Source organism: Palaemon carinicauda, chromosome 44 (assembly GCF_036898095.1).
Source record: "Palaemon carinicauda isolate YSFRI2023 chromosome 44, ASM3689809v2, whole genome shotgun sequence".
NCBI classification, from domain to species: domain Eukaryota; kingdom Metazoa; phylum Arthropoda; class Malacostraca; order Decapoda; family Palaemonidae; genus Palaemon; species Palaemon carinicauda.
The window spans coordinates 31,119,837-31,144,022 of record NC_090768.1 but is presented as its reverse complement, the minus strand read 5'-3'; the positions used below and the strand labels follow the sequence as shown (position 1 = coordinate 31,144,022).

General features: G+C 43.5%; 1 protein-coding gene across 1 annotated transcript in view; it reads left to right on the top strand.

Moving 5' to 3' along the window:
- Positions 1 to 283: 283 nt before the first annotated feature.
- Positions 284 to 24,186, top strand: part of Marcal1 (SWI/SNF-related matrix-associated actin-dependent regulator of chromatin subfamily A-like protein 1) — a 198,029-nt gene continuing 174,126 nt past the window's right edge. Inside the window, exons 1-3 of the mRNA XM_068366961.1 lie at positions 284 to 429; positions 18,828 to 19,606; positions 21,637 to 21,771. Coding sequence (XP_068223062.1) covers positions 18,895 to 19,606; positions 21,637 to 21,771 — 847 coding nt within the window. The 5' untranslated portion in view covers positions 284 to 429; positions 18,828 to 18,894. The remainder of the gene's footprint in view (positions 430 to 18,827; positions 19,607 to 21,636; positions 21,772 to 24,186) is intronic.

The window sequence follows — 24,186 nt, the reverse complement described above, 5'->3', positions numbered from 1 at the left end:
TCACATTTTTTAGATATTTCTAATTTCTCTTCAATTTTATTTATAGTTTCTCTCATGCTATTCTTCCTTTCTTGGCCCATGTTTCTTTTTTTTTTAACATTTTATTGTTCATTTCTTGTCTGTTTCGTGTATTCTTATTTTTCAGTGATAACATTTCATCATCTACCTCCTGCTGAGTTTTCTTCATTGATGTACCCTTTTCTTTTACTTTCTCCAGTTTTCTATTACTCTTTTCCAAATTATATAGGCCTGTATAATACAGTTCAAAATCTTTTTTTAATATCCTCAACCTTTTCTAGTGTTGCTCCATCTTTATTTATGATGGCAGTCATAGGACCTGAGTGAGCCAGATCATCTACTAAATTAGAAGAAGAGGAAGAAGAAAGTTCTTGTTTACATTTGACACAGTATTGGCGCTCCCAATGAAAGGTATGAAGTTCAAAGAATCATAAATTCGTAAAAATGTACATTTTGTATAACTAGGTGTATTAGTTTTAATGATACATGTTGTAATAATTAAATGATATCCTTACTTCATTTTGTAAGTCTTTAATTGACGTAAGATAGGAGGCATTTTAATTACTGCATGGTAGCCTAAACCAAGTCTGGTCTAACAAATAGTCTCGTCTTTACTAGCTTTGTATTACCTTAGAAATAAGCTTTAGCTCTAGGGCTTTTTTATGGACATTTGAATTGTACCACTTACTTAGGCCCTACTTGTACGTATTATAGGCTGTAATAAAGTAAATATGTTTCCTGGACTTGTTTAGTGTTGTATAATGTTCGGTAAAATTACAGAATTGTATAATGAACTGTCAGGAAAAAATAGACAATTACACAGTGTATTTAATGGTGTATTGAATATTTGTGATAATGATTTATGGCAAAAGTCTATAGTTTGTTATTTATGTTGAATTGACTACCATAAGTAAAAACTTACGGATATACATTTACGCTAGATATCACCATGAAGAACATTTGAAGCACTTTAAAATTCACTGTGTATTAGGCTTTTCTTATGATGTTTGGAGTGTATGTATGATAGCGGCCCCCTGTATGTATTATTATGTCTAACTTAGAATACAGCAGTGTAAGGGGGGGTTTACAGGGGGCGTTAGCCCGACCCCTGTTAGGTAAGTAGGTAAGGACACAGCTTGTAGGTTAGGTTAGGGGGGAAAGTTTAGGTTAGTTGATGCCCATTTTTTATCAAGGCGTGAGGAACTGGCTGCTGATATACAAAGGCTCCTTAACTTGTTGAAACTTTGTTTCTGCTCATCATTGTAGTAAAAAATGTTACCATAATCAAATCCCCGTAACAGTAATGAAACACAATGAAAATGCTAGAGCTTTTGTTTGCTAGGTCTCCGGACAAATAAATTTTCAATATTAAACTTAGCCGGTGATCATATAAGCTGCAACTCTGTTGCTCGACAGAAAAACCTACGGTCAAAATACGCCAGCGATCGCTATGCAGGTGGGGGTGTACATCAACAGCGCCATCTGTCGAGCAGGTACTTAGTACTCCAAGTAAACAAAGAATCAATTTTCTCTCTGTCGGGCTACCGGCAAGACCTACTAATACGCTGTTACTAACTGGATTTGTTTTCACAACTATTTGGTGAAGTACACTATTCTAGTTTTGAGCTTTCGCTATGCAGGTGTTTTATCTTCATCTCAAAACTTGAACTCGTTTTGGATAGATTTAATTATGGTGACAAAGAGAGTATGGACTCTCTTTCACTTTTAAATGGCCGACCCTTCCCTTAGACGGAAGTGTGTTTAGGTTTTTAGTAATTTTGCTTAACACGTTATAGATCTATATATTTTATATCTCTCCGCCTTTATTAGGCCTCTTCGATTAACTTTCCATTTATTATAAACATATAAAAATAAATTTTTATGTTTTGTTTATATGCGACCTTTCCTGATAGTAGGCGGTCCTAACTTGGAACCGAAGTTAATCAACGTTGAGCCCGTTATATCGTATTTAGCCTTTAAAGAATTTAAAACTTTTTAAATTTAATGTTTTATGAAAGAATTTCTTTGATAGTCTTCGTACTGTTTTCAAAGATGAACTAACGTTTAGTTTTTTAGACTACGCAGTTGTTGACGTTCAGGACGTTCAACATGCGCTCTATCGTTACGATAGAGAGAGAGTGTATCACGGTTTCACTTTGCAGTAAGAGTAAATCGATTCTGACGTTTCGTTCATTCTTTCTTAGCTTAAATGTTTTAAATTCTAAATTAAAGGAACTTTTTATTTGGAAAACCTTTCAGTTTTTTCCTTTAGTCAAATAACATGTTTTTTTGACGATATATAATTGGACTCTTCTCTTAGGTGCGAAATCAAGAGAGAAAGAGAGAGAGAGATAGAGACGGAGGGAGAGAGAGGAGAGAAAACGTTCCGTTCAAGCGGGTAACGTTGTTCTCGTGTTACTCTCCTCCCTAGTCGCTGTACGGGGAAGAAGGTAAAACGTTTCTATGGTTTTATTCTTGTCCCCAGGCTATGTGCGGTGAGAGATTGTAAACGTAGTTTACTTGAACTAGTGTTTAGTCTCTTTCCCAGCCACTGAATTTTTTATCTTTATATATGTTTTCTGTTTTTTGCTAGTATTAATGAGCTGCATTATACGACTGATTTCGCAATTACTACCTTTTAATGAAGGGTAGAATTGCGTGTTTCAGGTAGAAATCAGTAAAAGTTTCGATTTCAGTGAAATAAGTGCAAAACAGAAAATCGAAGTGATAAAGTGATATGCGCAAAGTGTTACAGTGTTGCGTCCGAGGGTTCGTCTGTTCGTGCCTGTCGTTCACCTAGTCCGGGACCTCTTGCAAGCTCCCAAGCCCAGGGGAGAAGTAATGTCGAACGACTTATGGGTTCGTCAGGCCTTGATCAACGAACAGACGTTTCCCTCCGTGGTTTCGGGCGTATCTACCCAAGATCGCCCCACCCACACAAAGACGAGAGAGCCCATTTATTTCTCGTCTGCGGAAGAGGTTTCTCGTAAGAAACCATGGACCAAGGTCTCGCAGCTTATTAAGCGCAAGTCGGTCCCTTCCGCGCAAGTCCAACGGCCCAGTTGTAGCCACTGGGTCAGTTCGGACTCGCTGCAGTCTTCCGACGACTGCTCACCTCCTAAGAGAGGCAAAGCGGTACCGCATCAGGCAGTCACACCGTCTGTTGCCGCACCTGCTCCTGTAGACCCTAAGTGGTCTTTGCTGTAGACCATGCAGTCTCAGTTAACGTCATTGATGCGGGACTTTCGTGCGGAGAAGGTTGACACTGCACCAACCTCTAGCCTACAACCAACACGGTTGTGCGTCCTGTGGACGATGAGGCGACCTTCTGCCGCACTCCAGCTGAGAGAGTCCCGCCACCCATGCGTTCCAGTGTACCCTGCCAGCCGCATGTTGACGTTCAGTAACGCACGGAACCTTCCGTTGATGTTCGCGAGGTACAACAACAGTCTAAGTTGTTTTGTTTTGACGCGGTGCGTCAACCTCCGCATTCTAGAGTTGTTTTGACTGCTCAGTATAGGCAGTCAAAGCAGTCTCGAGTGAACACTGTATGTCCTCACGCACCTGTTGTGGTTGACAGTTCAGTTGTTGACAGTTCACAGACTGTCAAGCAGTTACATGACGTTGCCTTCTGGTCTGCTACTAATGCACCAGTGCTGTATGTCCTCACGCACCTGTTGTGGTTGACAGTTCAGTTGTTGACAGTTCACAGACTGTCAAGCAGTTACATGACGTTGCCTTCTGGTCTGCTACTAATGCACCAGTGAGAGACTCACTGAGATAACCTAGCTTTTATCGGACAAGGTTCCTGTAGATGAGAAAGTGCTGTTCTCCCTCCTACTGATATTCCCTTGAGGACTCTGTCATTTGGAGAGGAGCCTTAAGCTGCTTAGCCTCCTATGGACTTTAATTAAATCATGATGATTTTTTAAGGATCTTCGTCCGGATCTTGTAACTGCTGCTCCTCGTTCGCCTAAACGTCAGAACTTACACTAGGCCTAGCTACTTCGAAGCCGTTGTTTTTAAGCTAGTGCTCTCTCGCTCTCCTAGAGAGCGTTACGTTGGCTAGGCGACTGGTTTTTGCACCAGGAGGAGTTTTAGGGATACAGCCTTTGATTTCCCTTCTTTTAAACTGGCTTATAGAGCGAGAGTCTGATAGGACACGAGAGAAGTTCTCGGCTTGGGAGTTCATGCCTCTGCCCAGATAGACTTCTCAATTCTGGTAGACTCGCCCTGGCGCCTAGCCAGGAGACGCTCCAAGTTGTTTACAGGTCAACTTCTCAACTTTTGTCGAGCCTTTGAAGTTTTGCTGTACTATTATGTCACACATAACAAGGCTTTCAGGGATGGTAAATGGGGGTCTAGGCAAATTCATCGACAAAAATTCACCGACAACAATTTACCGACAACAATTCACCGACAACAATTCACCGACATACTCAATTCATCGAATATACATTTCACCGAAACCCGAGAGAAAAAAAGGGAAAAGTTAGAAAAGTGTAAACCTTTTATTATCATAAGTAAGAATGTTTCCGTTAACCTTCAATTAACATAAGACACCGAAGAAAATGTAACAATCTTATTAGCTTTTTGCTAACAATTGTATTATTCTTTCGTTATTTGGTAAAACCAATAAGTACGAGTGTTTCTCGTTAAAAAGCAATTAACTTTAAAAATACCGAAGTTTCTTAATTTGGTTAAAACTTTGATTTCTTTTGTTTAGAAAGATAACTGAAAAGCCCATCATGCCGTTCCAGTTTATAGAATCGGAGAAGTATCGCTGTTCTTCTGAACGGTTAAAGAAGATTGTTGATAATTATCATTCTTATACGAGTATTATTGATTATTTGAGAGCAGTAGCTCATAATCTTTCTTTTTGATTTTAATGAATGATTTGACACTTTTATTGCACTTTATTGTACTTTCACTTATTGTTTTTTTAATAAACATTTTTACACTCATTGCACTTAGCTATTCTTGATAACACTTTTATTTCAATAAAAATCACAAAATAATCGTTAACTTTCTTTTCCCAATATAATAATTGAAGGATTACCTGGGTTTCGGTGAAATGTATATTCGATGAATTGTGTATGTCGGTGAATTGTTGTCGGTGAATTGTTGTCGGTAAATTGTTGTCGGTGAATTGTTGTCGATGAATTTGCCGGCTCCCGGTAAATGGTTCCGCCTCAGTCGCTAACCCCGTCTGTTGCCACACCTGCTCCCGTAGACCCTAAATGGGCTTTGCTGCAAGACATGCAGTCCAAGCTTGCGTCCTTGATAGAGGACTTAAATGCGGAGAAGAACCTTCTGGCCAACAACCTTCCAACCGGTTGGTTGTGCGCCCTGTTGACGCTGAGGTAACCTACTCGCGTCTGCCAGTTGAGGTGGTTCCTCCACCGATGCGACCCAGTGTGGGTTGCCAGTCGCACGTTGACGTTAAGCGACGCTCGGAGGTGGTTGTTGACGTTCAGGACGTTCAACAACCAGCAGAGGTGACTTGTTGTGACGCAGTGCGTCAACCTCAGCAACCCGGTAGGGTGTTGACTGCACAACCCAGACAGTCTAGACAGTTTCGGGTTGACGCTGTACTTCCTCGCGCACCCATGGTTGTTGACAGTTCACAGACTATGCAGCAGTGCCATGATATTGCGTCCGGCTCCGTCACGCATCCACCAGTGCGACCGGATTCAGCGAGTCAGACGTTGCCCACTCCGTTGCCGTTTCCTCATCAGTTTCGGATGAGGAACCCTCTGATGAGGACGTTGCTGAACAAGACGATCAGCCCCCAGCCCTGCTATCCATCCAGAAGATGCTGAAGAAGGAACGCTGCCCAGTCAGGCTGTGGATGAGTCTGGTAGGGACACTGTCATCCGTGGATCAATTTGTGTCACTAGGAAGACTACACCTCCGTCCTCTTCTATACCATCTAGCTTTTCACTGGAAAAAGGACAAGACGCTAGAAGCGGTCTCGATCCCGGTTTCTGGAAAGATAAAGTCTTGTCTGACTTGGTGAAAGGACTATATCAACCTTAGAGAGGGTCTTCCCCTGACTGTTCAGACTCCCAACCACGTTCTCTTCTCGGACGCATCGGACGTAGGCTGGGGTGCGACATTAGACGGTAGGGAATGCTCGGGATTATGGAACTCGAGTCAAAGGACAATGCATTTCAACTGCAAGGAGCTACTGGCAGTACGTCTGACCTGGAAAAGCTTCAGGTCTCTCCTTCAAGGCAAAGTGGTGGAGGTGAACTCGGACAACACCACGGCTTTGGCGTACATCTCCAAGCAAGGAGGGACCTACTCTCTGACATTGTACGAGATCGCAAGGGACCTCCTCACCTGGTCAAAAGGTCTAGACATATCACTAGTAACGAGGTTCATCCAAGGCAACTTGAATGCCATAGCAGATTGTCTCAGTCGGAAGGGACAAATAATTCCAACAGAATGGACCCTCCACAAGGATGTAAGCAAGAGACTTTGGGCCACCTGGGGCCAGCCAACCATAGATCTCTTCGCAACCTCGATGACCAAGAGGCTCCCAATATTTTGCTCACCAATCCCGGACCCAGCAGCAGTTCATATAGATGTCTTTCTACTAGATTGGTCACATCTAGATCTATATGCATTCCCTCCGTTCAAGATTGTCAACAAGGTACTGCAGAAGTTCGCCTCTCACGAAGGGACAAGGTTGACGCTAGTTGCTTCCCTCTGGCCCGCGAGAGAATGGCTCACCGAGGTACTTCGATGGCTAGTAGACGTTCCCAGAACACTTCCCCTAAGGGTGGACCTTCTACGTCAGCCACGCGTAAAGAAGGTACACCAAGGCCTCCACGCTCTTCGTCTGACTGCCTTCAGACTATCGAAAGACTCTCGAGAGCTAGAGGTTTTTCGAAGGAGGCAGCCAGAGCAATTGCTAGAGCAAGGAGAACATCCACCCTTAGAGTCTACCAATCGAAGTGGGAAATCTTCCGAAACTGGTGCAAGTCAGTATCCGTATCCTCGACCAGTACCTCTGTAACTCAAATAGCTGACTTTCTCTTATATCTGAGGAAAGAACGATCTCTTTCAGCTCCCACTATCAAGGGTTACAGAAGCATGTTGGCATCAGTCTTCCGTTACAGAGGCTTAGATCTTTCCAACAATAAAGATCTACAGGACCTCCTTAAGTCTTTTGAGACCACGAAGGAGCGTCGTTTGGTTACACCTGGTTGGAATTTAGACGTGGTACTAAGATTCCTTATGTCAGACAGGTTCGAACCGCTACAATCAGCCTCCCTGAAAGATCTCACCTTAAAGACTCTTTTCCTGATATGTTTAGCCACAGCTAAAAGAGTCAGTGAGATTCATGCCTTCAGCAAGAACATCGGATTCTCATCCGAAACGGCTACATGTTCTACAACTTGGTTTTCTAGCCAAACACGAGCTGCCTTCTCGGCCTTGACCAATATCATTCGATATTCCAAACTTATCGTATGGTTGGAAATGAACTAGAAAGAGTCTTATGTCCTGTAAGAGCTCTTAAGTTCTATTTAAAAACCTTTACGAGGCCCGTCTGAAGCTTTATGGTGTTCAGTTAAGAATCCATCTTTGCCTATGTCAAAGAATGCTTTATCCTATTTTATCAGACTGTTAATACGAGAAGCTCATTCCCATCTGAATAAGGAAGACCAAGCTTTGCTGAAGGTAAGGACACACGAAGTTAGAGCTGTCGCAACTTCCGTGGCCTTTAAACAAAATAGATCTCTGCAAAGTATAATCGACGCAACCTATTGGAAAAGCAAATCAGTGTTCGCGTCTTTTTATCTTAAGAATGTCCAGTCTCTTTACGAGAACTGCTACACTCTGGGACCATTCGTAGCAACGAGTGCAGTAGTGGGTGAGGGCTCAACCACTACAATTCCCTAATTCCATAACCTTTTTAATCTTTCTCTTGAAATGTTTTATTATTGTTTTTGGGTTGTCCGGAAGGCTAAGAAGCCTTTCGCATCCTACTTGATTTGGCGGATGGTCAAAGTCATTTCTTGAGAAGCGCCTAGATTAGAGGTTTTGATGAGGTCCTGTTGTATGGGTTGCAACCCTTGATACTTCAGATCCTAGGGGTCGCTCAGCATCCTAAGAGGATCGCGAGGCTCCGTAAGGAAGACGTACTTAAAAAGGCAGAGTAATTGTTCAAGTCGACTTCCTTACCAGGTACTTATTTATTTTATGTTTGTTATTTTGAATAACTGCTAAAATGAAATACAAAATACTTAGCTCATAATAATGTAAACATGTAATGCTGGTCTCTACCCACCCCCCTGGGTGTGAATCAGCTTATATGATCACCGGCTAAGTTTAATATTGAAAAATGTTATTTTTATTAATAAAATAAATTTTTGAATATACTTACCCGGTGATCATATATTAAAGGACCCTCCCTTCCTCCCCAATAGAGACCCAGTGGACCGAGGAGAAAATTGGTTCTTTGTTTACTTGGAGTACTAAGTACCTGCTCGACAGATGGCGCTGTTGATGTACACCCCCACCTGCATAGCGATCGCTGGCGTATTTTGACCGTAGGTTTTTCTGTCGAGCAACAGAGTTGCAGCTTATATGATCACCGGGTAAGTATATTCAAAAATTTATTTTATTAATAAAAATAACATTTTTCAATCCATTTTCTATTGATTTGTTCGTAGTCATGTTCATCCTATTAATTAAACTTTACTTAAATGATCGTATTTACCTGTACTGGTAAGTTGGTATGCCAAATTAACACTATAATTATTTATTGGATTTTGCTCTGTTGTAGCTTGCTTCACAAGCTTGTTAACATTTTCCCATTGTGTTTGTGTTCTGGTAAGCGGAACATGTTTCAGTACACACGTTAGCCCTGTGGGATAAAATTTATAATTTACAATTTTTTGACTTTTATTCAGTTTTAACAGATGTACGTTCCAAATTCTATTTTGTTCAACATAAGATAGTAAAACAGAATAGCAACAAAATAAATTATATTTAATGTATATTATAATGCTAAAAAATATTGTATAATTGATTGAATAAAAGCAATGATATACAAACTTAGCAGAAGAGGGGTAAATACACACTTAACAAAGAGTTGAGTTGTAGCTTTTCTCTCAGTTGTAGCTCTTCTCTCCAGCATCTGTACAAACTTTGGACTTACATTCAATTTCTCATTACTGTATCAGACTAAATATATCAAACACTAAAATTATCAAACTAAATATAACAAACTTACATTTCTATCCTAACCTATCACTAATAACATGAAAAATAAAGTAATATTTTTAATTACATTGTTTATTTGAATATTGAAAACAAATAACCAAGATGTTTAAAATATACTGTATAACGTTGGCCATTCATTCTGTTCAAACAAGTAACACGATCAAAGCACCACCTATTAGTTTTTCTGAAATGTTTGGAGAGAGGAGATTCTCAAGGTGGGTGTTAAGATGATGATAGCAGCAAAATGGGAATTGTTATTAAAAACAGTAATTTCATTAATAGTGGTTTCCAACAGTAGTAAATTGAATTCAAAATAATGAACAGTGCTTGTGAAGAACAATTCAATTGTGCAAGTTAAAATGTCCTAACTAAGATTGTACAATATAATCTAATATTCCCCCATTATTAATTAGGTAATTGGAACATATAATTCGATTTATATTTTTAAACAAACTTTGTTCCTTAACTGGAATACAAACCTACGCTATTTATAGGGGTATTACTTTTGGCGAAGCTGAAAGGACAAGTCATTAAAATTTAGCGAGGGTTAACTACCCATCCCGCTAGTTAGTGGGGCGTTATGGGGGTTAGCTAGTTAACCCCTTCACTCACACACCTGTGACTGTGCTTCACTTTACTTTTGGCTTAGATGGAGAATGGTTGTTGGCGCTCTTCCTCTTCGCATTTTTGGACTGCCACTTATCTTTTCCTGCTTTTTCTTTTCAGTGTTTGTGTTAACTTCTTCCTGCGGCTATGCTTACTTGCCCTGGCCCTAAGGGCTGTACCTGCGGTATCTTTATGTCTGCCAAGGACACCGATTTTCACAGCCTTTGCCCGGTCTGCAGGAGTCAACGATGTGATGAGTTAAACAAGTGTCATGAGTGTCGAGAGTGGTCTGCCTCCCAGTGGGAAAAATTTGGTTGACAGCGTAAGAAGTCTAAGTGGGACTCTTCTCCTTCGAAGGTTACTTCAAAGCAGAAGAAAACAAGGCTGCTTCTTCTGCTTCCCGATCTTTCTCCGGAGCTCCTGTTCGTTCGGTCTTTTCCGGGGAACCGCCGAGCAGTAGCCCTGGCCGCTTAACTCCTGGACAACCTTGGTCCTCAAGAGACAGTGTTGCTGTAGTGGTTTGCGGACTGTAGCCAGATGTAGCACACAGACTGCCTGGTGTCCGAATGCCAGCCACTCTCCAACGTAAACTACACAAAAATATGAAAATGATGGAATACCCTTAAATCTGGGCAAAAGGTAAAGTCAAGAAAACTTGGCACTGGGCACCACCCGTCAATTTTTTATACTGGGCAAGGAGATCCAGCTAGAATCTCAAATGTCCCTATTTTCTTTTCTGGCTATGAGCTTGCTGAATAAGCAGTTACAGTAGTATGACCGTTGATTTAATTCTGGGGAAAATCAACAATCTGTAATAATTAGCTTTGTCGTCTTTAGGTAAGATCTCTTCAAGCTTAAGTAAACTTTAAGAGCATTAGGAGAAAGGGAAAAAATGTAAATTATTTCTACGCTGGCAACAGGATGTGTTGTGGGATAAAAAAAATATTGAAAGAGGCTTAACAACACCAAAAAATATATTTTAAAAAATGAAGAATAAAGAAATGTAAACTGATATGAAAATGCAGGTCTACAAATCCAGAAGGAGAGACATAGATATCTCCATACAGAACCTCTTATGAAACAATCCCCTGAATATTTAATCTACAGATTATTATTATTATTATTATAACTAGCCAAGCTACAATCGTAGTTTGAAAAGCAAGAAACTGTAAGCCCAAGGGCTCCAATAGGGAAAAATAGCCCAGTGAGGAAAGGGAATAAGAAAATAAATAAATGATGAGAACAAATTAACAATAAATAATTCTAAAAGCAGTAACAATGTCAAAACAGATATGTCATATATAAACTATAAAAAGACTTATGTCAGCCCGTTCAACATAAAAACATTTGCTGCAACTCTAAACTTTTGAAGTTCTACTGATTCAACCACCCGATTAGGAAGATCATTCCACAACTTGGTCACAGCTGGAATAAAACTTCTAGAATACTATGTGTAGTATCTATGTATCAGTGTATTGAGTGTCGGGAGTGGTCTGCCCCCCAGTGGGAGAGGTTTGGGCGACGACAGAAGAAGTAGTCTAAGTGGGATATTTCTCCTTGGAAGGTTCCTTGGATGGGGAAAACTCCAAGACCTCTACCTCCGTCTCCCGACCTTCCTCCGAAGCTGCTACTCGTTTAGCCTCTTCCCAAGAGACCGCCGAGTAGTAATGTAGACCCTTTTGCTTGTGGCCAAACCCAGTCCTCAAGAGATGTTGTTGTTTCCCCTATCGAGGCGGCCCCACCTCTCCTCCCCCTTGGTGAGGCCTTGTTTATGTCTTCGTTTTTACAGGTGTGGTCGCCCTTTGGGCTTCCGTGTCTGCCCTCCAAGGACTCCTTGCTGCAGCTCATCCTTCGTGGCATGAGTGTGCAGTCGTTGTCGTCGACTTCGGAGGTGGATCCTCTTGCGCTCATCGACGTTGTGGCGTTAGATGCATTTTCTGTGGCTTCTGCCGACGCCCCTGCCCCTCCAGACTCTTCTGCTGTTGCTGCCCACAGAGTTTCCCCGTTCCTGATGAGGGGGAAACTTAGTCCTACATCTCTCTCTCCTGCAATTGTTTCTCCCCCTCAGGGGAGTTCTCTCATAGAGACTCCTCTTTAGAGGACTGCTGCTGCTCATGGTCAGCTTGCTGATCCAACGGCCCCCTAGAGGGCGTCTCCGTTGCAGAGCTCGCCCTCCACTTCGCCTTAGAGGTCGTCCTTCACTATCGGTGAAAAGGCGCCTCTTCGGCTCTTCAACCTCGTAATTGCAGCTGTCCTGCAGAGGAGTCTGCGCTTCATTCGTCTCCTGGCCCTCAACTTTTGCCCGTTCCTTGACCTTCTGATGAGGCTGCTACTAGTCCTTGAACTTCGGTCCTGGATATTTCTGTAGATCGTTCGTGATCTCCATCAATGGATGTTCGCCCTTCTAAAGGGCACATCCTGGTTCCTGTTCGTCCTACCAGCCGACCTGCCGTCACCATTCCTGTCTTTGGTACAGCCTCCTGAGGCCCTACCTAAGCGTGCAGCTGCGCGCCAGCGCTCTCCAGCTCGCCAGCGCCCTGGAGTGCACCAGCACTTACCAATGTCTCGTCAGCACCAGCCTGCTCCTTCATGCTTTCCAGAGCGCCCACGCTCTCCAGCTCGTCAGAGCTCTACAATGCTTCGGCGTTCGCTATACCTACAACTATCTCCTGCCCGTCCTCAGCAGCCTCCAATGCCCCAACGATCTCCTGATCCCCGCCGCTCTCCAGCGCAGCCTCGCCGTTCCAGGGAGCAACGTTTGCCAGCTCTCCAGCCCGAGCTCGTCAGTGCTCCCATGCGCAACAGCACTCACCAAAACCTCAGCGCACTCCTGCGCAACCTTGGTCTCCGCTCACCAACACACTAATACACGACATCGCTCTCCCAAGCCGCAGCGCTCTCCTAAGCACAAGCGCCAGCGCTCCCCTGCACGCCAGCACCCCACTGTCCATCAGCTCTCTCCAGTGCCGAAGCTTTTACTAGGTTTTCAGCAAGCGGCGCTCGCCAGCACGCACCTGCATTCTCTAGTAGCTGATCTCCAGCAACCTCCTGCGTAACGCAGAACTACGTGCCAGCACTCTTCTGCGCACCAGCCCTCTCCTGCCCCAGGCAACGGTACAACACCCTGCATAGTGTCTTACTGCGCGCCCATGCCCTCCTGCGCATTCTATGGAGAATGCACAACGCCCTGCACAGCGCCTTACTGCGCACCAACGCTCTCCGGCGCGCCAGTGCTCTCCTGCGCACTTTGGCTCGCACACCCATCGCTCGCCAATGCACCTGCGCACTCGCGCAGTGGCCATGAGCAGGTTCTCCAGGCAAAGGAACATCGTAATGACAGGTCACCATCGCCTCGTTCCCCTACCCGCAAACGCTTTTCAGCGCGACTGCCGGGCAAACGGGAACGGGCCTCCACAGAAGGGTACAGGATCTTGAAGCTGCCTTCCTCTAAGGTGGACCCACCCACAGCGGAGACTCCTCATAGGGAACCTTTGGTCCCTTTCCCTTCAGAGGATCTGTCTGACAGTGCGTCAGTTAGTCAGCAGCAGTGGTTCAGTACTATGGTTAGATCAGTGGTACAAGCCTTCAAACCTGCTCTGTCTGGCCGCTCTTACAGTTCCAGCAGACCTTCTGCAAGGAACCTCGGCTTCTTCTTCTCCCCTAAAGAGGAAAAGAGGAGTCTCAGACGGGGTCACTTCCCCGAGAGTAAAGCTGACTCTGGTTAGACCATTGAGGCCCACTCTTCCTGCATCTTCCAGCGGATACTCTCCTACCTTACCTCTGCCATGGGAGTCGTGTGAGGAAAGGACTAGCTCCCTTCCACCTTCGGAGGAAGTTTCCCCTCGCGCGGAGAGTAGTCCACCACAGATGGAAGTCAGGAGGAACACGACATCTCGGCCTTTGATGCTGGAGTCCTGCCTCCTTCCTTGGAAGGAATCCAAGGACTCTAAGACTCTTCCGAAGTCCTCTTCAAGGACTTCTAAGTCTACAGAGACAGCCAGTCACTCAAGGGATGTCTGCGACCCACCCCGAGAAGAGCTCTCGAGGATGGAAGAAGGAGACTTTGCTGCAAGTCCAACGTTGGAAGGAGAGCAGAGTCGGAACATGCATTCTGACAGGTTCCACCTCTCATATGGGTTCTCAGTGGGTTTACTGACCCAGAGATACCCCCACGAAAGGGCAAAGACACGGTCTTAGACTGTGTCTTTGGCACCCAGAAACCCTCAAAGACCAGTGCAGCCTTGCCCTGCTCTCAGGGGCTGAAGGGGGCCAGGGCTAAGATTGCCTTACAACTCTCCGAACACGCCTCCTCCCAACGTTCCAGCTCTACCAACAAGCTTCTCCCACCTCCTCGTGTCCTATAGAGGAGGTATTTTGAGATCTTGGATGAGCCTCGTCCAGCTCTTCCTCTCCATTACTCCTTGGAAGAGCTCACCAAGGAAGTCTCTCTAGAGAGACTCTCCAACCGACAGGTCTCTTTCTCGGCAACTGAGATCCTTAACCAGGAGAAGGTCACAAAGTACGCCATGTAGGCTACTTCGGGGCTTGATGTCTGGTTAGGGAGCTTGGAAATTCTGGTACGGACTGAGGATTTCTCCAAGGAACGTACCAGGAAAGCAATGGAGACTTTCCTGCTCTCAGGCACTCGCATGATCGAGTTTCCCGCCCACCAGGTTTCAAACTTGTGGGCGAATACTATCCTGAATACCATTCCTCTCTAGAGGGAGCCCATCTATTCAAGCCTAAGGACATGGAAGATGCTGCTGAGAGATGGAGAAAGTCCCATCAGGACTCCCTCCTCCATAGCACTTTAACATCCATGCCCTATAAACCATAAGCTCTTCAGCAGTCCCATCCAGCCAAGACCACAATGTCTAAGAAGCCCTTTCCTGCCAAGGACTCTTTTGCGATGGGATCAGCAAAAGGGATGGCACTTCAGGCAGAAGTCCAGACCTTGTTGAAGAAGGGCGCTCTCCAGGAGGTCCTCGACTGGTCTCCAGGCTTCTTCAGTAGACTCTTTCTTGTGAAAAAGGCATCTGGAGGCTGGAGACCAGTCATCGACCTCTCAGCTTTGAACAAGTTTGTCAAACAAACTCCGTTCAGCATGGAGATGGCAAGCACGGTTAGACTAGGGGTAAGACCACAGGACTTCATGTGCACACTAGACCTAAAGGACGCGTACTTCCAGATCCCAATCCATCCGTCTTCAAGGAAGCACTGTACTTAAGATTCAGCTTAGACAACAGGAAATACCAGTTCAAGGTGCTATGTTTCGGTCGTCCACAGCACCTCAAGTCTTCACCAGAGTGTTTGCCCTAGTGTCATCTTGGGCACACGGGATTGGCATCCGTCTCCATCGTTATCTGGACGACTGGCTAATCCTAGCAGACTCGGTGTCAACCCTTCTTCAACATCGGAACAAACTTCTGAGGCTTTGCCAAGATCTGGGGATCATGGTAAACCTCGAGAAGTCCTCCGTGCTCGCTACGCAGAGACTGGTATACCTAGGCATGATAATAGACACCAATCTCCATAAAGCCTTCCCATCAGACGACAGAATAGCAAGGCTGAGAAAGGTCACAAGAACCTTTCTCAGACGAGAACTTCCAGCCCAGACGTGGTTATGTCTCCTCAGTCACCTTTCATCACTAGCCCGTCTAGTTCTCAATGGTCGCCTCATGATGAGATCCCTCCAGTGGCAACTCTAGTCCTGGTGGAATCAGGCTCTCGATTCTCCAGACATTCGGATCCCCAGGGGATCAGTGGAACAGACGGACCTCGAATGGTGGGGGAAAGATGAGAACCTACGAAAGGGAGTGGGTTTTCTTGTCTTCCCCCCAGATTTGATGCTGTTCTCAGATGCTTCAAAAATAAAAAAGGGTGGGGGGGTCCACATGCTGCACCACACGACCTCAGGCCTCTGGTCAGAGTCAGAAGAGTACCTCCACATAAATCTCCTAGAGATGAAGGCCATTTTTCTGGCCCTTCAACAGTCCTAACTGTTCCTGGCGGGCCACTCAGTGGTGTTGATGAGCGACAACACCACAGAAGTGGCTTACATCAACAAGCAAGGAGGTACTTTTTTGCAGCCCCTATCCCATCTAGCAGTAGAGATACTGAGATGGGCTGAGATTAACTCGATACCACTATCGTCATGCTTCATTCCAGGCAAGAGGAATGTGCTCACCGACAACCTGAGCAGAGCATCTCAGATAGTGAGTGCCGAGTGGTCTTTGGATCATCTAGTAGCCAACAAAGTCCTGACTTTGTGAGGTTCTCTGACAGTGGATCTCTTTGCAACAGCCCTGAATTTCAGGCTCCAGTTGTACTACTCCCCAGTCCCAGACCCCAAGGCTCTCTGGCAAGATGCATTCCAACAATGGTGGGACAACATCGTCGTTTACGCCTTTCCCCCATTTTGTCTAATGAGGAGGGTACTCAACAAAGCCAGAACATCGGTCAACCTCTCAATGACCCTTATAGCTCCGCTATGGCATCACGTGGATTGGTTTCCGTACCTTCTCTAACTCCTGTCGGAGTCTTCAAGAGAACTCCCTCCACGACACGATCTACTCAAACAGCCAAATGCCAACATATTCCACAAAGCCGTAGCTTCGATACTACTTCATGCTTGGAGACTATCCGGTATCTCTCTGAGAGAGGAGAGGATTTTCACAACAAGTTGCAAGCAGGATGTCAGGATACCTGCGAAAGTCATCAGCAGCAGTCTACCATGCAAAGTGGAAGGTCGTCTGTGGTTGGTGTCATGGAAGGGGTATCTCTCCTCTCGATGCAACTATTCCAGCAATAGCGGAGTTCCTCATGTATTTGCGGGAAGAAATGCTGCTATTAGTCTCGGCGGTAAAAGGCTATCGATCAGCCTTAAGCCTTGCCTTTAGACTGAACAGAATAGACATTTCTTCATCGCTAGAACTTTCCTTACTCCTACAGAGTTATGAACTTACGTGTCCTCAGTCTGAAGTAAGACCGCCCCCATGGAACGTGGTTCGAGTTTTCAGGTCTCTTAAGAGACTTTCCTATGAACCATTACGCCAGGCAACAGATCGCCACCTAATTTGGAAGATGGTGTTCTTGCTAGCTTTGGCTTTGGCCAAGCAAGTCGGTGAACTTCATGGTCTCTCATACAACATCGGCCAAGCAAGTCGGTGAACTTCATGATCTCTCATAGAACATCGGCCAAGCAAGTCGGTGAACTTCATGGTCTCTCATGCAACATTGGCCAAGCAAACCGGTGAACTTCAGGGTCTCTCATACAACATCGGCCATTCAAGGGGATGGGGGGGAGGTAACGTTCAGCTTTGTCCCTGAGTTTATTGCTAAGACTCAGAACCCGGGAGTAGCGGATCTTCGATTCGACTCCTTCCGGATTTTGAATCTTCATTCTGTAACAGATTACCCTGATCATCTCTTACTCTGCCCAGTGAGGAGTTTGAGGCTGTACATTAAGAGAACAGCTGCAGCCCGTCCTCGTGTGCCTACACTCTTTGTCAGCACAGGAAGGACAAAGAGGAGGGTCACCAAGAACACAATCTCAGTATGGATTCGCAAGGCCATAGATCATGCGCTAAATCCAGACCCTCCTCCTTCACGTCGCCACAGAGCTCATGATGTCAGGGGCGTAGCTACGTCCCTGGCATTCAAGAGGAACTACTGTGACGCAGGTTCTTCAGGCTGGGTTGTGGAAACTACAAACTACTTTCACAGCCTACTACCTCCAAGACGTGACCCACAGGAGGCTCGATACATTTTCTATCGGTCCTGTGGTGGCTGCACAACAGCTGGTATAATACCTCAAGCTCCTTATTAGACAAGTAGCATAAAGTTGAGGGCACTGTTACCCAGTTTTAGTCTGCGTGAATGAAAAGTTTTAACTGGCTCTTATTCTTTTCTTGATCCTCCCCTCTCTTGGGGAAAGCAGCATCCTGGGTTCTCTGCCTAAGCTTACCTCAAACCACTGCAGGTAAACCATGCTCCCTTGTGTACCTGATAATAAGCTAATACTGTTGCGTCCCCATACCCTGGCTAGGTGCTATTGGGAAAGTCTTGGTTGCAACAGTTTTTCCTACAAAAAGACTCGGAATAACTTTACCTGGACAGTCACTTTTCTAAATATTCCAACACACAGATTTAGCGAGGTGCAGGGACTCCTTATTTTAAGTACTAACATATTCAGATAAGGAGCCCCCAGGTAAAGCCAAAAGCCAGATTGGCAGGGACGTCCACCCTTCCTAATGGGTGAGTCACACCTAAATAAATAGCGTAGGTTTGTATTCCAGTTACGGAACAAATTACATTCTTATAATTATACTTTGTATTTTTCCTAACGATACAAACCTTAGGTATTTATACAAACTTGCCTGCCAGCCCTATCCCCCTTGAAGTCCTACTTCCAAGCAAATTGAGCTAAATCACCAGTTTGTGAGTGGGAGCCGTAGCAAGCTACCCTCCCCACCTCCGCTAACTTGCGGCATGGGTAGGTAACCCTCGCTAAATTTTAATGGCTCGTCATTTCAGCTTCGCAGAAAGTAATACCCCTAAATAAATAGCTAAGGTTTGTATTGTTAGGAAAAATACAAATTATCTACGAATTTGTCATATCACTTCCAAATACTTGTCATATTTTTTCAAAAAATTTTCATATTTCTTTGGTAATCGTGTCATATTGGATTCCTTGGAGACTATGCAGCATTTAACCCCCAAAAAAACAATAGTGTATATGTTGATGCTCTGCATAATCCATAAAAGATTAATGCAGGTAATATTCTTTATAATAGCTTTATTTTTTAAGGGTAAGTCAAAAGGAATTAGAAAATGCAGTACTCTTTTATTTGAATATTGTAACTTTCAACAAATATCTCCGATACTATATGGTATATTAGTCTTGGCTTTATTTAATGATTTTTTTGTTTTTTTTTATGAAATATTAAATAAATTGTTGTTTTCAGGAAATCATCATGAACTTGTAGATAGATGAGTTGGTGTCAGTTGATCTGAAAGATTGCTTATCCAACCATGAGTACCTTAACAGCTGAACAGAGGCAGCGTATGGAGGAGAACCGGAAGAGGGCCCTACAGAAACTGGCACTTCTGAAGGCTGCTGGAGGAGGTCCCAGTAGCAACACTAGTAGTAGCAACACTAGTAGTAGTAACACTAGTAGTAGCGCACCAGGTGTATTTAAATCATCCAGCAGCTTTGTAAATCCTTTATCGGAAAGGAATAGCAATCCGTCGTCTAGTAGTAGTATTAGGCCCTCTGACTCTAAAAGCCTCCAAACTTCTCACAGTGCATTAACATCTAATTCTGAGTGTAAGGATATTGCATCTTTAGGGGGCAGTGAATCTAAATCATCCACAAAATTCATAGGCCTTGAAGCCGCACAAAGAATAGCTGAAAACAGACAAAAGGCTCTTGAAAAGCGTGCAGCTTCTATTTCGACCCCAAACACTATCAGTGGTAACAGTGCAATTTGTTTAAAAAACAATTCTAAAGTAAGTGGGAATTCAGTGACAAGCTTTTATAAAGAATCCAGTGAATCTAGTTTTTCCAATAGCAATCAATCTCTTCTTTCTGGAAAAACAAACACTTACAACAAAACTGTCAGCAATCCAACAAATTCAAGTTTCTCAGGTTACAATAAAGGTAATCAGAATGGATCCAAAAGTGAAGTTCCAGTATCCAGTGAGGAGAAGATGATTAATAGCGTGTTGAATGAATTTGATGATAGTGAGTAATTTTTTGGTTCTTGTGATTATTTTTGTGTTATGTACTATGGTGCAATTATTGGTAAATTATCAAATGAGTGTAGTGTAGTGTACACTTCATTATGTTTTTATTATTGGTCAAGATATTGTTTTTTTATGAAAAAAATTATTTGTTCCTACACAAATACAAACAGTCCCCCTGCCTATAGGAGATAGATAACAGCAGAGCTAAAACACAGGAATTAAAACCTATAACAAGGTATAAAAAACTGACTGGTGGTTTACCTGTTGGTAGTGGGGAGGCAAGTGCCTCTCCCCCCATTTGCACACTGACAACTCACTTGGATATCAGTCTTCAGTGAGAACAGACGTTCTCTCTGGCTGAAGTTTCGGCATTTTTAATGTTGTTTTCTTTCTTTTCCAGCATTTTTGCGGATTATGTGTTGAAGGGCTTCGGCAAATGTTCAGTGCTTCGGTCTAGAAGCGTTTCTTCCCCTTGGTTCTTGCAGAGCCTTTGTTTGCATCCAAGGACTTCTTGGAAGTGTGTGGTGTTCGTACCATTTTAGTTTTATCCCTGTCTGGCATTCAGGGACTAGATTTAGATTTTTCTGTGGTTGTTGTCCTTGGGGAAGCAGTCTTCAACACCCTTGGAGTCATTGTTGAGGTGGTTGCAACCAATTCCTCTCACTTAACTCTTACCTTAGCAATTCCTGAGGTAGACAGTCCCTCATGTTTCCCCTGAGAAACGAGAGAGTCTTCCTCCCGAGGGGAGTCTTTATTTCAGCTTGAGTGGGAGCTCTTAGGTCTTCGAAACGGACATTCCCATGGACCCCCTTTGCAGGAGCAGAAGCATCCCTTTCCTGAAGGCAGTACCTTCTATTTTTCCTGATCTCCCTTCGCCTGTCCAGAGACCTTCAGGGGAGACTTGTCTCCCCTCCAGATGACCTTCCCTCTTGCTAAGTGTTAGGGGTGTCTTCAGTTTCGAATCCAGGGCCGTGCCCTTCAGGAGGTCTCCTCCAGAGCATTAGATCTTTGGAGTGTGCTCTTCCAGGGCCTTGCCCTTCTGTAGGTTGCCTTCTGAGGATTAGCTTTTTGGAGTGTGCTTCAAGGATCTTAAACCTTGCCAGATCCTCCCTCTTCGGAGCGGAATGTAAGATGCCTCTGAAGTCTCTCTTCGGTTCTTCTTGGAACTTCTAGACCTTGCTACAGCCGGCGTCTTTAGAGTAGGAGCCTTTTTTCCAGTCTGCTTTGGGAGTCTTCACAGGGAGTGTCTTTCCCTAGGCACCTTCCTGAGAGAAGTACCCTTTGGTTCCTGTTTCTCTGAATCATCATGAAACTTTTAGATCCTCCTGCCTAAGGTCCTCGGGGAAGCTGCATTTCCTCCAATCTTCCATGAGAGGCTTCACATGGGAATATTTCTACCAGGCGCTCTTCCCTTGGGAAGTGTTCTTCAGTTGCTGCTTCTCCAGACTGTTATGTATCTTATAGACCCTCCTACAGACCTCTCCTGTTAACAAGGGAAGCTTCTTAGTCTCCAGTGTTCCTTCGGAGGCTTCGGAGGGAGTGTCTTCTTCCAGGCTACCTGCCCTAGAAAGCACCCTTCAGTTTCTACTTTTCCAGTTCATTTTGGAACTTCTAGATATTCCTACAGATGCCTCCTTTGTCCACGAGAAGGCTACATAGTTTACAGTCTTCCTTCATAGGCTTCGGAGGTATATTTCTTCCAGACACACTGGTGTGTAAGTGAGAGGGGTAGCTTGCAACCCCCAATACCCTTCACTACCCCCTCTGCTAACTATCGGGTTAGGTAGTTGCCACCTTGCTTAAAAGTCTTAATGGGTAATCTTTGAGCCTCATCGAAAGATAATCCCTATAAATAGCTACAGATTTGTATTGTTATGGAAAATACAAATTCCTTTCAAATTTCTCATATTAACTTTTAACATTTGTAATTATTTTCATTAATGGTTGACAGTTAAGGCTTATGTGAAATTATGGTTACATTTAATGAAATATAAGAAATTTTTTTGACAATTTCCTGTTTCCCCTCAGCACCCAAGCCTGTATTCGGTACCAAGACCATAACTGGAACTTTCCGACTTATATCTCGTGAGAGGTTTGCTGTTGATGTTGGATATCATAAAGCGATGCTAGAAATTTTTAAAACTATGCCAAGTAGAAAATATGGTAAGTAATACAGTATTCCCCTTTGTTTTTTTTTTCATTTTTTTTTTTTTTTTTTATAAAATTTTGGTAAGTACTGTCCTGGTCTACATTTTGTTATCATAATGGTTAATTGTAAATCAAGAAAAATTTGTTTCATACAAACTAATATCTCAAGTAGCTCAAGATTTCAATCAATAAAAGCCTGGGCATTCTAGTCATTATTGAAAAGAAACAGATAACTAAAGCTGGGGTCAGCTGCATGGATATAACCTTGATTCTCTAGCAACTAACTGCTAGAGAATGGTCTTATTTGTAATAAATTAGTAGGCTTAAAATGCAGGAATTCATTACTGATAATGTGTTTGTGAGAAAAAAAAAGGATAAGCTGATAACAACACATTGGTTTGCATCAGCCTATCCTATGGTCAACAGCTTCCTCAGACACCAGTAATGAAGAGCACTTCCACCTATCCTGGCATGTATCCAATTAGATTAGCATTTCTAATGGTGGTTAACCTCACTGTCTGGTTTTCAGAATATGAATGATTACATTGAACTTTCTCCACTATTTTCATGCTATATGCTTCAAGCCTAAGTGTTATGATAAGAAAAAGGTATGGAGAGGAATGTTTGGATTACCATACAGATAGTGGATGGTATTGTTTTCTTATTATTATTTGTTATTTTGAATTTCCGGTGTGACTATAATACATTTTATATTCTTGTGTCAGCTTTTGTGATTTCTACACATCTTTGTCTATCTGTACCTCTCAACAGACATTGATTATACAAATAGATATAAGGAAAAAATATACTATTTGCTCTCTTTATATGCCTCCAAATGATAACATATCGTATGATAATTTAGTAGAGGTGATCCAACAACTCCCTCAACCTTTTTTCTTACTGAATGGTAGACATCTTATATGGGGCGATGTTTTACCAAACACAATGGGTAATATTATATCATCGGTTGTGGAGAATGATGATATAGGACTGCTTAATACAGGAGAGCCCACGCACTTCCATGTTTAGACTGGTACCTTGTCATGCATTGACCTATCAATCGCAAGCTCTAATTGCCTTCTCGATTTCTATTGAAGGACACCAGAGGATTAGCATACTAGTGATCATGCACCAATCATTATAAACACCAACAATGGTCCACCTTTACAGAGATCGCCACGATGGAATCTTGATGAGGTGGACTGGGATAGATTTTTGAAAGCTAAGCAAAATTGAAGGGAATGCAGATCAGTTTGAAAGTGTTGATGATGCCATAGACTTACTGAATGGAACTCTTCATACAGCTGGAGTCAATTCATTTTCCAAAACAACAGGGTTATTCAAACAATAACCAGTCCCCTGGTGGTCTTCAGAACTAACTGCCCTGCACAGAGCCACAAGAAGATATTTAACTTGATTGCGCTGATGCTGTACTGAGGAGAATTTAATTATATACAAGAAGTAAAGTGCACAGTTCCGCCGTGCAGAAAAGAAGCTAGGCGCCAGTCTTGAATATCTTTTGTTTCCTCAGTCCATAGTAGAACACTAGTGTCATCTGTATGGAGGAAAATGAAAAAGATAGCTGGCAAATTTACCCCCAACCTTCCACCAGTGTTGAAGGTGAATGGCTAGTATGTGACTGGAGCAATGGAGATAGCTTCTTTGATTTATCATGCAAGAGTGAAGCAGCTTCTGGTCACTAGTATAGGAGCATTGAAGAACAGAAAATTTTAGATATTACAACAGGAAAGGAGGACTGTCTGAAAGAGAATTTGATTCCGCACTTGCTACTTGTAATGATACAGCCCCTGGACCTGATGGAATTCCATATTAAATGATTAAACATGCACCTGTTAATACTAAGTTATTTATTTTAAGCATTATTAATAGGGAACTAGCCTTTATTTTAGCATTTTTGAAACCTGGTAAAGATAAGTTATTAGCAGCAAACTATCGACCAAATTCATTGACATCTTGTCTATGTAAGATCATGGAGAATATGGTCAATGCAAGACTGGTGTGGTACTTGGAGAAGAAAAGTATATTATCACCTATCCAGTGTGGATTTTAGGAAAATGCACTCAACGACTGATATGTTGATACGACTAGAGTCCTCTATTTGTGAAGCATTTACTTCGAAACAGCACCATGTAACAGTCTTTTTCAATATTAATCTTACCCGATGATCATGTAGCTGTCAACTCCGTTGCCCGACAGAAATCTACGGTCGGGATACGCCAGCGATCGCTATCCAGGTGGGGGTGTACACAACAGCGCCATCTGTGAGTAGGTACTCAAGTACTTCTTGTCAACAAGAACTCAATTTTTCCTCTGTCGTGCCGCCGGCAAGACCTACTTGGATACGCTGTTGATTTTGGAGTCTTTGTTCACGATTTGGTGATGTATTTGCTCTAAAGTTATAGCCTTCGC